At 43.8% G+C, this 17,449-nt stretch overlaps 1 protein-coding gene across 2 annotated transcripts in view; it reads left to right on the top strand.

Moving 5' to 3' along the window:
- The window catches only part of LOC129328531 (syntaxin-binding protein 2-like), a 37,447-nt gene that overhangs the window by 5,660 nt on the left and 14,338 nt on the right, over nucleotides 1-17,449 (top strand). Inside the window, exons 2-7 of one of the 2 annotated variants that reach the window (XM_054977649.1) lie at nucleotides 12,193-12,296; nucleotides 13,280-13,329; nucleotides 14,673-14,754; nucleotides 15,099-15,175; nucleotides 15,497-15,575; nucleotides 16,531-16,634. In XM_054977649.1, coding sequence (XP_054833624.1) covers nucleotides 12,212-12,296; nucleotides 13,280-13,329; nucleotides 14,673-14,754; nucleotides 15,099-15,175; nucleotides 15,497-15,575; nucleotides 16,531-16,634 — 477 coding nt within the window. In that variant the 5' untranslated portion in view covers nucleotides 12,193-12,211. The remainder of the gene's footprint in view (nucleotides 1-12,192; nucleotides 12,297-13,279; nucleotides 13,330-14,672; nucleotides 14,755-15,098; nucleotides 15,176-15,496; nucleotides 15,576-16,530; nucleotides 16,635-17,449) is intronic. The other variant, XM_054977651.1, reaches the window with a different exon arrangement.

Here is a 17,449-nt window from a genome sequence, read left to right as displayed (position 1 = left end):
CCATTGTGCTAGGAAAGCTTTGTTAGATTTCCAGGGTTGTTACTTGCAGTCATTTTTTCCAAATCTATCTGAGATAGACCTCTTAAGAGAAGGATGGTTGTAAATGGAAAGACTTTATGTTGTACTATATGACAGGAATTTATGACTCTGTAGTCACACTTTCCTGTATTGATGGCACATTTCTGTGGACTGATTTGGTCATGTTCTGGACAATGTCAAATGTTAAATTTAGCATGAATCTGTACTTGGCATCTATTCACCGTTGCCTGAAAGTTACAGTTAGGTGCCAGTATGAGTCTAATCTGAATTCATTACGAACTGTCAACATGCATACATCATGCTTGGACCATGACAGTGTGGCAGAAAATCAGTGTAGGCCAATTGAAAACTGTGGTTGCTGTGATCATGATATATAGTCCAGACACAATGTATGGCAAGGCAAGACAGTGTAGCAGAGTGGGGGAGTAGTATGGTGTGAAGAAATACATGTTATTTTGAGGCTTGGGCTTTGCATGCTCCCCCACACTTGGTTAGCAGAAAACAGGCAGGAAGGAGGAAGTCAATTGCCCATCTTACCAATAGCTCTAGCATATACCAGTCATCAAAGTTTTGCAAATGGCTGTCCTGGCCAAAGATAGTGAAATGGTCAGCTCACACCTTGGCTGGAATCTGACATTTGGAACAGACCAGAAGCTGGCAATGAAATAGGCTTAGCACTACAAGTGCATCAAGAAAACAATCATACGTCCTAATCAATAACAATCAAACAGACGTCTGTTTGAAGAAGGAAAACAGCATGCCTAGAATGGTTATGGTAAGGTCTCTCCTATACCTTGCACTTTATTTTGTCATTATCTACCTCATCTTTTTCAAGGAAGGGTTATGCCTCAGTTGTGGACCTTAGAGACTGTTGTCCTTGAGAAACACCCAGAGGCTATTCCATCAGATATTTCGGCTTATATATTTGTATTTGTATGTATTGATTGTACCTATTGATTGTTATTGATTAGGATGTATGATTGTTTTGTTGATGCCCCTGTAGCACTATAACACCTTTAAAAATTTAAAATATACAAAAATCTTATTTATTGTACGGTTAAGAAATCCAGTACCGGGAGTTTTTTGAACAGTAGTATTGAGAGTTACTCCTTGGTTTCACCCTTTGGTAGAGTCATAATGAAATAGGCTTAGACAGGAGCAACTCTTCTTAGGATTTCATTGTGGATGTGGGTGTTGGGTAAATAGCATCTTCCTGGAGAATTCAGGAAAGGATTCTTTGACCCAAAGCAGAACGGGAAACATTTCTGAGGTACTAGAATTCCATTTCTCTTGGACAAAATCAATGAGAGTTCCAAGCTGTAATTTGGCCTTCTAAGTAGTGGGCAAGTTTTCTAGGACTGGGCAGGGACTAAGCTGAGAAGAAATTGACATTTGGTGTCTCAAGATCTGTCGAGGAAAGATCCTCCCTCATCCTGCTGGTGGAGTTCATAGCCACCCAAGACTGTGATGGAACACACTTGCACCCAGTAGCAATCTTGTGATTAATATATTTATAGTGCTGCATTGTAATGTCTGTAATCAGTCCTTGTACAGCAGGATGTTGACTTGTTATCGTCATTGGGAAAATGCTTCGGGCATTCAAGCTAGGATTCTTGTGAACTTTATCTGAGAACATACAGAGGTAGGATAGGGAGTTGGAGGTCTTTTAGGACAAGTGACAGAACAGATGACATGTAAAAATAAACTGGGGGCGGCAATCTTCAATATTCGCTGGGAATGAAACCTTAATAAGGCAAACCTGTCCTATGAGTGTCTCAGTTGCAGGAACTGAACCTTGATATCGATAATTCTAGCTATGGTTAAGAAGAAAATGGCAGTGCAAAAGTAGAGAAATGTGAGGAAGGGGGAGTGGAGAAAGAATGCTTCAACAGTTACTAAGAATACAGTTTATTGTGGCTAACAGAAAACTGACACACTTTGGTATGAAGTTCTTTTGTTATGAGCAGCTGCTTCTTCAAACAATTGTTTTAACAGAATGCATTGCTCGTATCTGGATGTGTCTTTGAAGACACAATGTGAATTCAAAGGATAGGGAAGGCTGGAGCTGTCAGCAGCCCAGTGTGGCACTGTTTTATCTTTGCAACATCCTTGGGAAGTGGGTTTAGCTGAGAGGCAGTGAGCCTCTTTTGTGCTTTGTGCTTGAATAAGGGGTGGATCTGAACCCAGATCCAAACCCCCTATTCTGTATGGAAGCCACACTCCCCGACTGCTTGTACAACTACCCTTGCATCTACAGCATGGAGAGAAACTTGTAGCTGAATGCCTTAACAGGCACTCTGCCTTGACTGTCCTGAATCTCTCTCAGTGAGTGGTCACTAGGATGTGTGAATATACCATGAATAAAAAGACTTCTGCTTTGTGGTCTCTGGACAACCCAGTATGTGAGATCTACACCTACACGAGCCCATACAAGGCTAATTCTTTAGAAGAAAATACTCTTGGCAGATTAATGAGTCTAGAGTAGTGGTACTTACTCCACGGTTCACAGAGAGCCACGTTTGCAATTACCATCAACCAAAAGAGCTACATGATTACTGCATGCTCTGTGTGCTACCCTGCTAAGCACATACATACTTAGATGTATCTATTAATATGAAATATAGAGCTAAAACCTTGTTACTTAGCAGAGTACTTATGTGAGCATGTAGAGTTGTCTCTTCCCACCACTGTTGAACCTTAACCAGACCTTGCCTGCTTGGGAGTGCAGGACTGCAAGATGGCAGAAATGCAGTGTGAAGGCCATTCAGGCTTTCCACTGCAGGAGCCTTCTTGGGTCGTGCCATGGCTTGAGTCATGCCATGAGCATTCCAGTGGGCAGCTCCAAACACTGAGCTGCTCCTTCCCCACCCGTGAGGCACAGCAGCTCAGGTGAAAGAATGAGATTGCCAGGGTGCCTGGAGGAGAGAGAGCTGGCTGTGGAGAAAGGGGAGTGAAACCACAAACCACACACTGTGTCTAGTTTGCTCTTTCTTCCTTGGTGGCTGCCATGGTGGTGCTTTAAATCTCATTCAGTCTGGTTGGCTTGAGAGCACAGAGACTGCAGAGAAGAGTGGGGAGTTGTTGGAGAAGGCACTTTATTGCCATTCCTGGCACAAGACTTGCACCTTAGGCAAGTTCACAGCTTACCTATCCTCCAGTCCCTCCACTGGTGGCTGTTTCAAGGTGGAAGCCACAAGCTGACCAGGCAATAGGGATGGGTATTATTGTGTTGGGGAATAGTGCACAGAAGAGCCACAGGTGGCAGGTCAAAGAGCTGCATGTGGCTCCTGAGCCACTGAGTACTGAGCTCTAGAGGGATTCTATATTCATTTGTTACTGAGACAATGGTCTTTCCATGTAAAGGGGCTTTATTTTAAAATCCAATCTTGTAACCACTACGCAATTCAGCAGCAAGAAGAGGAAGATCTGGTTGAGTTCTAATGTCATTATGGATTCCCATCTTGTCTTCATGTGGACCATGAGTTTTTTCATTTGGCAGTAGTTTAAAAATTGCCTCTCTGCCTGTTTAAGTGAAAGTACAGGAAGCCTGAGAGCAAGTTACTTTTATTAATACAGCTTGATAAAGGAGAAACTGTCCCAGTGGGGTGACCCTGAATGTGTAACTGAATGGCTTCAGAGAAGAGCCCTCCAGAAGGACACAACTGAATGTGAATAAGAAGGTGAATAAGTAAGATGTTGAATTAACTTGCTACCAGAGGAGCAAACTGTTGTTCTTCTTATTGCAGGCGGAGAGCTTCTTCCTATGACAAGCCTGAACTAGGAGAAACGATGCTCTCAAGATTAGATGAGCTGATGGGGAACATCCTAAATGGCCCCGTCTAATTACTCCCAGGGTTGAAGCTATGTAGGAACCACAAGTTACCCATTTCCTCATCCACTCTGCAACCTGTTGGCCCTGTCTTCTAGTTATAATCATTCTGCTTCTCTTCTAAATGAAGTTATAAATCTTTGGCACCAGTTGATGTAGACGGGTAAAATTGCAGTGTGTTATGTAGTAGCTTACACAGGGCAAGCGGCTGATCCTCTGGTAGTGCTCTTGGCTGAAGTTTTATTGTATGGTGCACTCTCCTCATGTTGATGTGCTGGCATTGCCACCTGGTATCTCTTGTATACCACAGGGTGGCATTCCGCTCATGCCAGGGGCAGACCTGAAAGCATCATGGCACCCCAAAAATTCTTTGGGCGATTTTGGATGAGACTTTGCTTGATTTGCTCCCCAGAGATGTCTCCCTTTCAAAGATACCATATGAATTTTTCGTTACCAACCATTCTCTTTATGAGAAAGGACCAGGAGAAATGAGATGCTGCAACATTTACTTAGAGAAACCTGATTCCTGTGTCTTTAATGCTGTTTCCTTTTCTTTACTATGGTGAGGGAGTTTGGAGAATGTTGAACCTCCTCTCCCCAAAAAGGCTGTCTCCTTTTGCAACATTACTTAGGTTAGATCTTGATTGAAGAGGGTTTGTTGTTGTGCATATTGTGTCTATTCTTCTATTCAGTAGGTGTCTGGCAGTCTATGTCTACCACTCTTTGCTGGTAGTGATATTTAGTAGTCCTTGGATTATCGTCAGTCCCCTTTAGGACTTGGGACATGAGGAGAATTATTTGGTTTCAATGGCCAGATCTACTATTGGGTAATGAAGTCAAAAATATATTGGACAGTGGATAGAGAAGGAGAGGCCATTTGCAATTGACAACTTGCCTGGTCCCCTGAAGGAATGGCCTTCACGGAACCAGATGGGGGACCTAGGCCATTTCCATATGGGTTATTTGCCCTGGGTTCAGTGCTACTGGGAAGCGGGTTTTTCTCTTGCTTTCTCACAGCTTCATGTACATTTGTACACTTCCTGGGGTTTCCCCAGCTTTTCTCCAGTTTTTCTGAAACCTGCTTTGCTTCAAAGTTTTGGAAAGATTACAGTAAAGCCTGGATGGCTGCTGTGGATGGAGGGTTTCAGATTTTTCCACCCATATAGCAGCCATTTTCCCAAACGCTGTTCCCATGGCAGCCACTTCCTTGCCACTGGGAGGCTTGTTAGAGGGGAAAAAAGGTAATTCAATATTGTTATATCAATAGAATGTTACAACAATATATGTAACAGGTTCTCTGAAGTCCCAATTCCATTTAACGAAAAGTAGGTGTTTATCCTCTTTCATTGCAGAGATATAAGGGGGAAAGTATTTGTTTACAACAAAATGGACTTGAGACTTGTTTTTAAGAAGGTATTCAATGGCTGATTTTTTAAAAATTGAAAAAGGCCCAGTGGCTGGAGAGAAGGGAGAGGATCACTGTTGGGGGACTGGGTCAGGGAAACTGTGGGGAACCTGCCATGTGGAAGCACCCTGCCACTGCGCTGGATCAGCAGCCGCACTAGCAACTGGGATACCACACAAACCCATCCCTTCGTGGAAACTACTACACTTACATGGAACGTATAGTCACATGGCTCTTTGTTTCCCTCCTATGTTTCAAGAACCACAGGTTTGGTTGTGGTTTATGAACAGCCTCTTCTCTTTGCAGTCCTGTTTTTCCGGCTGATCTGTTAGTTGCTTTTTTGTTGAATTGGTGTGCAAGGGATGGACTGAGATTCTCATCTGCCACATACTAGGCCCTGTTGTCATCTACTTTGACCCCTGCTTCTTTTTAATCTACTTTCTGGCATTGCTGCTTGTTCTCCTTTAGCAAAACCCCATGTTTCCCAGGGGTGTTTCACACACCCCTAAAAGCATTTAGTGTCCAGCAAACATAGAACAGCTACTAAAGTTAATTCATAGTAGTCATTCTGGAACATTTAAAGTAGTTATTTCATAAAGCCAATGAAATGGTGGTTGTATCGTTCTAGCTAGCTGCCAAGCAATTAATTTAAAATCAGCCCAGAGACATTTTGTTCTGGTCTAACACTCTTATGCTGGTTTTGCAATGTTTGGATATTCTCAGGGCAACTGTGACAGTCCCTACATAATTAACTATAAGGATAGTGACCACTCTATTCTAAGAACTTGCCTTCTAGGAATAAATAAATCCTATGTATGCTCGTATGTGCTGAGATGAAAGCAAGAACAGGTAGTTGATTATACAGGAATTAAAGCGTTCCAGATCTGCATGTTTTTTGCACTCAAAGTCCAGGCTAGCTAGTTTTCTAGATCAAATTTTCTGGTAGCCATCACATTCCGTAACATACAAGCACAGTGCAGGCTACCAGGTGTTTAAAAGAGGATTTAATAACAATGTTAATACCAAAACAGATGCAGTGCAAAATTGCTGGGCAGCAGAACTGAGCAAACTCACACTGAAGGTTAGCAAATTCACACTGAATTGTTAGAGAAGATTTTTACCTCTGTGCTTTCCTAGGCTTTAGCTCATCAGAGTAGTTTATATTTTAATAGTAGTAGAGTCCTGACTAGGGGTGTGCAAGCCAAAAATTTTCGGCTAAAGCCGAAAGCAGAAAGCCGAAAGAGGATTCTCTTTCATATAAGCTGAAAGCCGAAACGGCCAGCCGTTTCGGCTTTCGGCTTACTTTCGGCTTTCGGCTTTTTCAATGGGAAAATGCCTCCGGCATCTTCCCGGACGTCTGGGGGAGGCATTTTCCCACCAAATCAGCCCAAAATTGGTGGGGACCTTCCTCTAACCCCTCTCTACAAACCCCCCAAGTTTCAGACCGATTGGAGGTCCCCCTATCCTCCCATAAGCAGGTCCCCCTATCCTCCCATAAGAAAGCGAAGGAGCAGCATATTGTTAGCATGCTGCTGCTCATCTTCTTCATTATTTCCTATGGGGAAAAATGAAGAAGCAGGCTTCCTTTGCCAGGGGTGGCATTTTGCATGCAAAATGCCCCCTTACCCTCAGGGGCCCTTCTCCCACCCTTCCTCCCACCCCCCACCAAGGCTCAGCCTGCTCCCACTTGGGGGGGGGCATTTCATGGCCTCCCCAAGTAGGTGCTCTGCTCTCATCTCTACCACTGACAGCTGGGGGAGGCTTGTCTTGCCAGGGGTGGCATTTTGCATGCAAAATGCCCCCCAGCCCTCAGGGGCCCTTCTCCCACCCCTCCTCCCACACCCACCAAGACTCAGCCTGCTCCCACTTGGGGGGACCATTTCATGGCCTCCCCAAGTAGGTGCTCTAATATCTACCACTGACAGCTGGGGGAGGCTTGTCTTGCCAGGGGTGGCATTTTGCATGCAAAATGCCCCCCAGCCCTCTGGGACCCTTCTCCCACCCTTCCTCCCACCCCCCGCCAAGGCTCAGACTGCTCCCACTTGGGGGGGCCATTTCATGGCCTCCCCAAGTAGGTGCTCTTTTCTCTACCACTGACAGCTGGGGGAGGCTTGTCTTGCCAGGGGTGGCATTTTGCATGCAAAATGCCCCCCAGCCCTCTGGGGCCCTTCTCCCACCCTTCCTCCCATCCCCCACCAAGGCTCAGACTGCTCCCACTTGGGGGGGGGCATTTCATGGCCTCCCCAAGTAGGTCCTCTCAGCCCCTAAAGTCCACCCCTTACAGCCCCACACAAACCCAATTCCCCCCCAGCTGCCACACACAGACCCAAATCCCCACATTAGCCCCTCACAGACCCAAATCCACCCCCACCTGCCCCACACCCATAACCCCAGGAACAGGCTGGCAAAGGCCAGCCCTCTCCCTTTGTTCCCTATGCTGGGAACTTCTAAACTCTCTTTCCCTGGGCAATTCTGCACAGCCCAGGGGTGCCACAATGGTGGGCACACTTCTGAGTGCCAGCTGGTCCCTGTGAAAGAGCACCTGAACCACAGACACCCTCCCACAGACAGGAAGCATTCTGGAACTTCTCTTGTGTTCAGTGTGTGTCAACGCTGTCAAGATACAAAAACAGGTACATTTGGCTATCTTAGCTTGTTGCTCAGGGGTTAAACAGCAGCGATCAAAAGAAACTGTGTTTAATTCAATAAACTGTGTTTTATTTACTAGACATTCTGGTTGATAACAAAAATCTAATTAACATTACGTAGCATTCCGCACAGTGGAGTGAGATGAATAGACACAGTTGTATCAATTAATAAATGATCTTACCATAAAGTTCACAAAGAAAATTAGCCCTAATGTATTTTTACTTGTAATTGTTGCCTTCCGTGCTTTTTATGTTCTGTTGTTAGTGACATTTCTGTCTTTCATAAAATACTTACCCTTAGGTGTGCAGATTCACACGTGCAGCACGTTCTCACACAATACGGATTGACCTTTTCCATCATGGCTTCCTTTCTGGTGTTGTCTCTGAATTGCTGGTAGCTTACTATCAGCTACCTTGATCCCAACTGGCTTGGTTTGTGATTCATGGATGCATAGTACACTGTTCTTTGGTATCTCATCATCCCACACACCCACACCCACAGTGTATCAGAATAGTCTCTCTCAACCGGTTTTTATCTTGCCAAATCTTTCTTCCCTGATGCTCTACTTTCCTCTCAGAATCTTTCTCCCAGTGTTTCTGACTAAGAGGCTTCAGTTCTGTGAGTCCTAGCTCTTGAGGAGTCGTTTAATCATTTCCATTGTGCTTTAGATGAGTGTTCATACCTGTATCTGTTTGAACATTTTTATCTTGTTCATCCTTCAAATGCCTTCTTCAAACTCAGTTTAGGCCAGAAGATGACCCCCTACCTTGACACCGCTGATCTGGCCACTGGGATCCATGCAACGATGACCTTGAGACTAGACTACTGTAATGCACTCTACATAGGTCTTACCTCAAAGTCAGCTCAGAGACTTCAGGTGGAGCAGAATGCCACAGCTCTATTATTATCAGGAGTTAGGCAAAGCAGGTATATTGCTCCCTTTTCTGCAGTCACTCCATTTGCTTCCCATCAGTCTCAATTCGAGGTTTTGACTATCACACACAAAGCTCTTCATGGCCTTGGACTCTCATATCTACGGGGCTGCCTCTCTATCTGTGCCTTACCATGACAGCTTCGCTCATCTGAACAGGGCCTTCTGCAGGTGCCACCCTACGTATGAGCAAAATCAACGCACATTCTCTGTGGTGGTCCCCACCTTTTGGAATGGCCTGTCTGAAGAGGTCAGGAAAGCCCCCACTCTCCTGGCTTTCTAGAAATTATGCAAAATTGAGTTATTCAGAATGGCTTTTTACACAGGTAATAGGTCTGTACTGTAAGGAAATGGTTCAGACAAATGTGTGGGTAGAGGGATAGGGACTTTTGACTATACTACTGTGCACCATCTTTTGCTGTAATTATGCTCCTACTGGATAGTTCCTCTGCATCAAATAATGTCAATTTACTTACGTTTTGTTTCAGCATTATTTCAGCTCCATATCGGATTTCTTTTTATTTCAGATTCTCATTGTATTGTTTATTGAATGTCCCAGCCATTGATCAAATTAACTTGCACTGTGTAATCTGCCTTAAGACTCAGTGAGAAAGGCAGACTATAATTAACATAAATAAAAAAGTAAACAAGTAACGTAAGTAAAAAAGTAAAAGTCTATGCTTCCCACATGCATGGGCATCCAGTTTGGATCATGACTGTGGGGGGAGGGGGGGCACTTCCCTCTCATACTACTCTCCAAACCTGAAACGGCCATGAGGAGCTGCGATTTTCCCCACTGAGGGCTTCCCATGTACTAACTACATGTCATTTGGTTGGGGAAATGATGTGTGTGTGGAGGGGGGGTGGGGAGAGATGTTTAAGACACCATTCATAGTGGTTCCAAACAAATGGAAGCTCCGCACACTTGGGAAGCATGGAGCTTTCAGAAGGCATCTGTGACCTGGCCTAGGTATGTACCTGGAGAAATATGTAGTTACGGGAGCAACTGGCCCAAGGTCACTCAGCAAACTTCATATCAGAGCAGGGCATTGAACATGAGTCTCTTAGATTCTTGTCTAACCACTGCTCCATCCTGGCTTACTTACATACACTTTCTCAATACTCCTTGTAGCAATCCTGTGAGATTGGTCAGTATTGCATATTGCAAATAGAGGCTGAAAGTGAAAAAGGTTGTTTGCCTAAACCCATTTAATGAATTCATGGCTAAGGAGTTTGGACTTGGACTACGCATGCAGCTGGCCACAGGTTCCTTCCCAGCCCAAACACAGCACTCAGAAACTGCCTCATCTAGCTACCAATTTCTACCCCCTGCTTAGTGGTGCCTATTGATTTTTGGAGGGTTGTTCAGCGCTGGACTGACTGTAGGTAACCCAAACATCGCTGTTGCTTCCCTCAATTTTTTAGGCTCCTCTTTCCTTCCCAGCTGTCTCTCTTGTTCACCTGCCCACATCGCTACCTGGTTTGTTGAAATTAACTCTTCTCTGTCCATGGTACTATTTTGTGGATTTATTGATCTGCATTCTGTGGCTATATATATATATATATATATATAACTGCTGTTTAGTCTGTCCATGAGCTGATTTCCCTCTTGCGTAGTTTTTGTGCTGTTCAGAATCAGAGCTTTGGTGCTGGCAGCTAGATTCCTCTAGCTTTCACTTTACTACAGCTGCTTGTTTTATAGCTTTGTTAAGCATTCTTAAGCTTGGGTTCTGTCATTTGTTGCCATAAACCCCCAAACAGGTATTACCAGTTCTCTTTAGTTATACATGCTCAATTTTCACGTGCATGTGTGTTAATGTAGGTAGTTCTAGGCTGGGCATATCAAATACTTAAAACACCTTGAGCATTTGACAAGCTGCAAAGGATTTAGCACTTTAATTAGCAATGCTACTGAACTTTGTATTTACCTGGTTTAAAATACAGGCTTTTCTAGGTCATATGCTTGATTGAATTATGAATCAAGTACTATGACCTTAAGCATCAAAAGGAAAACAAGCTTCTGGATGTGTGCAGATCAGCCAAGAGCCCTGAGACTTGTATTTCCTGCTTACCCGAAGTCCCTTTGAGGCACAGGAGTCCTTGATGGAAAACCACTATTTCAGTGTCCCCAGGCCAGTTTGGTTAAAGAGAAGGCAATATTTGTTCCTCATTATATTGTTGATGATATTACTAAGGGACAGGTATAGTGGGGTTTCAGAATTTTGGATTTGGCCCGGGAGAATAGACTGAACCAGTCGCTTGTTCTGCTGAACTCAATTCCAAAATGAGCAGAGAGAAATTTGCCCATAACTACTTGAATAAGCGGAAGTAATTCACAACCTAGAAACTTCTGTTTTAACCTTCTTCAGCGTTGAACTATCATGCAGCTAACTACTTTCTGCTGGGCTGATTCTACACAAGAGTTTTTTGTGTGGTGGTCATAGGACACAATGGCTTGTATCCAGCCATGAAGTTCCTCCAATGGATCGATATTTCCATTTGCAGAAGAGGGAGTGATGATTTCTGCTAATTTCCCCCTCCAGCTGCAAACCCCATTCTATCCCCTGTACTGTTCCTGAAGTTCTACTGGAATAAATGTGGGGGTGAGGTGCCAAGTGGGCTGCAGGAAGAGGAAGCAGAAAAGCCTTGCTTTGCAAAATCCATGGGTGGTTGGACACAGGCCATTATCTTACTCCCGTCTGCTAATTCAATTTTGTGTTTAAAATGTACATGATCATTAAATATCTGGGAATTGTAGTTCCAAGAGGTTCATTCAAGCTAGTAGGTAGCATTACTAAAGGAAATACTTTCTGTTAATCCATAAGAAGTATATGGAATTTGCCAATTATTAAAGGTTAGAATTAAATTAACAAAATGCAGCTTCTGGTTTCTGTCCCAAACTAGAAAAAGAGGAGCATGCCAAAGTACAGAGGTGAAATTGAGAGTCAGGATTCCTGGTTTCTGATTTTGTGTGTGATCAGTTGAGTGGGTTAGTGCACAGAGTTGGGGGTACTTACTGTGCAACCTCATGCAGAGTCATTACTTGTAGTGGTCTGAGGCTGGAGTAACTGAATGGCATTATATTATTAGATTTGCTTTCCCAGCACAGAAGCAAAACTGAAGTCCTGCTGTTCTGTCACTTGTTGCAAGTTTCTCACCACCTCAGTAACTCACTTCTTTATGCCAGAGAGGTATGTGCCCTCTGCCCAAGTTTATCTAAAGTGTTTATCTAAATAAACTCACACTGAATTTATTAGAGGATTTTGGACTGTTTGTTTAACGTAAACTATGTTGTGTCCCTAAACTGTTGCCAATTTTTTTCTGAATGAATGTTCTTAGGCTGTCAGAAGTTGCTGGCATGGGAGCTTCCCACATGAGTTGTTTGTTCCATATGAGTCTATTGGACAAACACTTTAGCCGAGCAGTTTGTGTTCTAGCCACAGGTAAGTGGCAGCCACACTGCTCTTGTAATGTATGAATCACCTCTTGTGTGTCTTATTAAAGCGGCTTATATTTGGGACGTTTTCTGATGAGTCGTGTTAGAGTGCAATTAAAGGCATATTGGCATTACAGTTCTGGGTACTGTTAACTCTCCACCTGCTGGTGATGCACATTGCAAGTCCTCTGTGGAAGTGTCAGCCTCTAGATTTGTGACTAGTGTTGCCAGTATGCAGTTATTGCCAGTATGCAGTACCTGGAGTAAGCCATCTTCTCCCAGAAATACTGTTTTGAAGGGGTGCACATGTCCTCTTCTCAGTCCTCTACCGTCAGAGTTACTGATTAAATAACAGAAAGGTGGGATGAGAGTAGAATGCAACTCTTGCTGTCATTGGAATCTGTGTCACTTTATAGAGACCGAAGTCTCCAAATTCTGTTCTGTCTAAAAATAAATGATGTCATGTTAGAGGAATCAACTGGTTACTGCAGCAGAGGCAGGCCACTCACATCAAAACTTCCTTCTGTATCTCCAAACCACTAGAAAAAGAACAGCAATCTCAGGGTTGAAGGGTCTCTCTAGTGCCACAAAATCCAAGGTAAACAAGAATCCTTGTGAGATATTATCAAAAGTTTCATATGAGCCGTAACAGTACAAGTTGGTTATTAGAATCCACCAGAGAAGTCTGCACTGAAGTTGTGAGGTGCTGTAATAACAACAACATTCGATTTATATACTGCCCTTCAGGACAACTTAATGCCCACACGGAGCTGTTTACAAAGTATGTCATTATTATCCCCACAAAAAAACACCCTGTGAGGTGAGTGGGGCTGAGAGAGCTCTAGAGAGCTGTGGCTAGCCCAAGGTCACCCAGCTGGCTTCAAGTGGAGGAGTTGGTAAGGATTACCAACTAGAGGAAAAGGCCAATTATGCTAATGGTCATAGAAGGTCCCTCAGTGCTAAGCTAATCACTTTTTAAAAATTTTTCAGAAATCCTGAATGATGTCATCCGTAGCATGAAGAAAGATGGAGAATGGAAGGTAGGCATACATTGCTGTAGTGGAGGGAGAGCTGCATATTATCCTCAGGCTTCATACAATCTGTTATCTGCATCTAGAAAATTATCTTCAAAAAAAGGGTGTATTCTGCCTTTGTGGAATCAGATCCACAATTTAACTCTATGCTTATGCTTAGCGTGTCACCGATTATAATATGGTTGGTGTTCAGTAGACCTTTTGTATCCTTGACTGTGGCAGTTTAGATTCCTAGAAGCCTACATAACTTTTACTGACATACGATGGCATAAGCCAGGCCAGCCATGAAATTGCCGGCTGCAGACAGACCAAAGAGGCTGTTGGAATTAGCTTTGCTCCACTGGTTCTGCAAGGTCTTACTGTGACTTATAGGTGGAGCGTGTTTATTTTCCCTAGGTCTTCGATGCTTCATAGCTCTCCTGTGTTGCATCGTTCATTAGAAAGATGCATATTTGCTGTGGACAATTTTGTGTGCTCTTAACTGCCAGTTAGTACTAACTGACTGTGTCAGCGTAGATTGAATTATGAAGCATACCTAGCAGTCACCTTGTCCCACATATCAGGGAGGTCAGGTTATGAGAGGCAGTACAACCTGGATGTATAAGCTCTGTAGAGCTCCTTCCAATGGAGGTGACTCCTGGGACACTGAAGACAACTGTTTATGCTTTTTAGAGCATCTATAGTGAAACTCCCATTCTCTGAATTTGGAAAAGGGAGTGTAGTAGAGAGGTTCTATGTAAAAGTGTGTTCATTATAAATTTCACACATTTGAGTTGTTATAAATTTGAACTACTGTTATTTTTTTTTTAAATCAAGATTTAATTTTCCAACAGTTTATAATTGGGAGGGGGGGTTGGTTGTTTTGGGGGAGGGGGTTGATATGATTCTGATATGTTGTATTAGTAGTGATGTTTAAGTCAGAATGAATGCAGATTAATTTGTTTGGCCTTGTAAACACATCACAGTGGTCTGGTGAAAGGTGAGTAACCGAATCTATATCAAGCAGATTCTTTGCCATGCTTAAAACAGCTCCGCTGGACAGGACTGAGTAAATGTGTGGGTGGAAGGAAGTAGCTGGAATGTAAAACAGCTGGAGTGAGAAATGTGAGTAGACTGGTCTGCTCAGTTCTGAAAAGAGAGTGGAGACTAATCTCATTGGGATGGGGGCAAGACACCAGGATTTACAAGTCTCGTGCACAGAAAGAAGCGGAATTTAGCAGACAGAGGCGGCGGCGGCAACGTTGCGTGGTCTGTCTTCTGCCACTAGGCAGAAGCAGTATGACTATTTTCATGCCTCTGATCTTCTCAAGTTTAAAAAAAATGGACTACTAGAGTCTTTGTTCCTGCAGGTACTCATAATGGATCATCCCAGCACACGTATTGTCTCATCCTGCTTTAAGATGTCAGACCTTCTGGCTGAAGGAATCACAAGTGAGTGACTTTAGCAAGGTTCTTTGTGCTCTGCTGGTTCTTGTGAGCCGAATGCTGGAAGTCTCTTACTTCTAGTCTACGTAGCACTAGCTCCTCCTTCCATCCCATGAATGACGTATCCGTCCAGGCTAAGCTGGATCCTCAAGTTGCTGTATAGCACCATCCCAACCCATTTGCCCGTCTGCTTCTCGCAGCATCTTCATATATTCACATGGCCCCCATTTTCTCCATCCAACATCCCAATGAAGTGTTCGTTGGCTGCAGCCACTGGGAATTGTTTTGCTCCTTTTTTCTCTTGCACCCATCTCAGATACCAGCACCTGATATACATTTGCTTTCTTCAGTTATCGAAGATATTAACAAACGCCGAGAGCCCCTCCCCAGCCTAGAAGCCATCTATTTGCTCAGCCCCATTGAGACGGTAGGTCCTCGGTCACTGCATCCACTGGGATTTCTCTCTGCTAATTCCTGGGGGGAAATAAATTTATTGAAAGGACTGATGGGCGAGGGGGTGTATGCTTGGGTATGTGCATATTTGCATGTACCATTGGCCCTTCCTACTTCCTGAGGTCATTATGGGCTCTATATAATTCCTACAGGAGTAATCTGTTCTCCCCAAGTTGTGTATGATCAAGGGTGCTTGGTGGCAGATTTGGAGAAGGGCCATGAAGCCAAGGGAAGCTAGTGGCAGAATCTCCAGAATGTGTGTACTTGCAACTAACACACCATTTTCCCTCTGCAGTCAGTGCAGGCTCTGATAAATGACTTCAAAGGCAGCCCCACCTTCTCATACAAGGCCGCTCACGTCTTCTTCACTGACAGTAAGTTAAGGGCTGCTGTCAAGAATTACTTTGGGAGGCTTACTTTGAGAACTGAGAGCTAAGCTACAAGAGACGAATTACACAAGGATGTGCATGTGAAAGGAGTTGCAGTGTTTGCCAGGAGATTGGAAGGCTTTGTCAATTTCCCCTCTCTACAGGGCCAGGGGTGATTGCTGTTCAGAGGGTTTGTTAATTTCCTCTTAGCCTCCTAGAAGGGGAGGTGAAACTGACAGAGCCTTCGGGAGGCAAAGAGGAAATTAACAAATCCTCTGAGGAGCAAACTTTGCAGGCTCTGTAGAGAGGGGAAATTGACAGAGCCTACTGATCTCTTTTAAAACTCAGCTTCCCGACTCACACTGCGACTCCCTTCACGTGCATGTCCTTGTGTAATTCGTCTCTTGTAGCTTGGCTCTGAGAGGAACTCACTGTGGGACAGAAGAGCACTTTGCAGCATGGACTCCTCAAACTGAGAATATCAGGCATGTGTGCCATGCTGTTCCCCATATGAGGGGAAGTCATTAAATAATATGAAGACATCCTGTCTTATGATGCACCTTACCTACAGGCCTTTGGCTGTGCACCCAAGCGCATATTGTAATATTGTGAAGTTGCTTTGAGGGATCAAAAGTAGGTTTCCATGTCTGAACTATGAAAAAACTTAAGATCTGTCCAGCATAGCTCAAGGAGAAGAGGACATTTCTCCTTTAAGAACAATTTTTATTCACTGGTGCTTCTATGTGATTTTGTTGGACATTCTTGTGGCTTATCTGTACAAGACCAAGAGTCTTTGGTGTTTAGTGTGAAGCAGGAATCATTTGACTCCCATTTTGAGAGCTGTCTGGGTGGGCATATTGTCATAATGTTACTGTGCAATAAAGTTAAATGGGGGCAGGAGAAGAAGTGTTTCTGTAAGAGAACAAGAGTAGCACCTCAACCTCCTCTCTTTGTCTTTCAGCCTGCCCCGAGAACCTCTTTAATGAACTAGGCAAGTCCCGAATCATCAAAGCCATCAAAACTCTTAAGGAAATCAATGTTGCTTTCCTTCCCTATGAGTCACAGGTGAGAAGAAGGGCAAGCAGAGAGTGGGATGTGTGAATGCAGGCCTTCCGTTTCCTTTCACTGGGTTCTAAAGAACTGGGGCCTTTCTGTAATAGCTCTATGAAATTTGAGAAAATTAGTAGAATAACCCTGAACCGGAACTCTCTAAGCTACACCACTGAGAATCCTGTCTTCATAACCAGTCAAACATCTCTCTTTTTAATGTTGGTCCTTTATCAACCCAGTGGGTGATACCCAGGCAGTAGAAACACAGGGTTTTCACTAATATGAATTAACTGGTTCATTCAAGCACTGTTCACTAATAACATACTAGAAAAGAAGCCAAATTATGAAATTAAGGCAAGAAAATCTGGAAAAGGTACAGTAAAAGGATGCTGTATGTGGCCACAAAAAAGAGCACTAGATATGCGGATAGGGCATAACTGAACTCCATTACCATTCCTTAGCAGAAGGCACAGAAGGTGGTGAGCCATTATAAATTGCAAAGACACTCACCAAAAATTAAACCCATAAATTAAAATTCAAGAGCAAATGATTGATACAATTGAGCTTCAACCAGTCTAACTTCTAATAGTTTTTGCCGTCCTAATATTCTCCTGCCCATCTCCAGTTAAAGCTGAACTTCCTGAATTTCAAATGTTGCTGCCGTAGTTGCCTTTCAGGCTCAAGGACCAAGGCAGCATATGCAGAACCCACCCACCCCTCCCCAACCTAACTGGCCTCACCTGCCTCTGCTCTGGACCTTTTCTACCTTTCCCTTTATCTGGTGGTATGCTACTTCTCAGAAGTGGGATCATGAATACAATTTTCCATAT

The sequence above is a fragment of the Eublepharis macularius genome, chromosome 4 (genome assembly GCF_028583425.1).
Source record: "Eublepharis macularius isolate TG4126 chromosome 4, MPM_Emac_v1.0, whole genome shotgun sequence".
NCBI lineage: Eukaryota > Metazoa > Chordata > Lepidosauria > Squamata > Eublepharidae > Eublepharis > Eublepharis macularius.
This window is presented reverse-complemented; position numbering and strand designations above follow the sequence as displayed.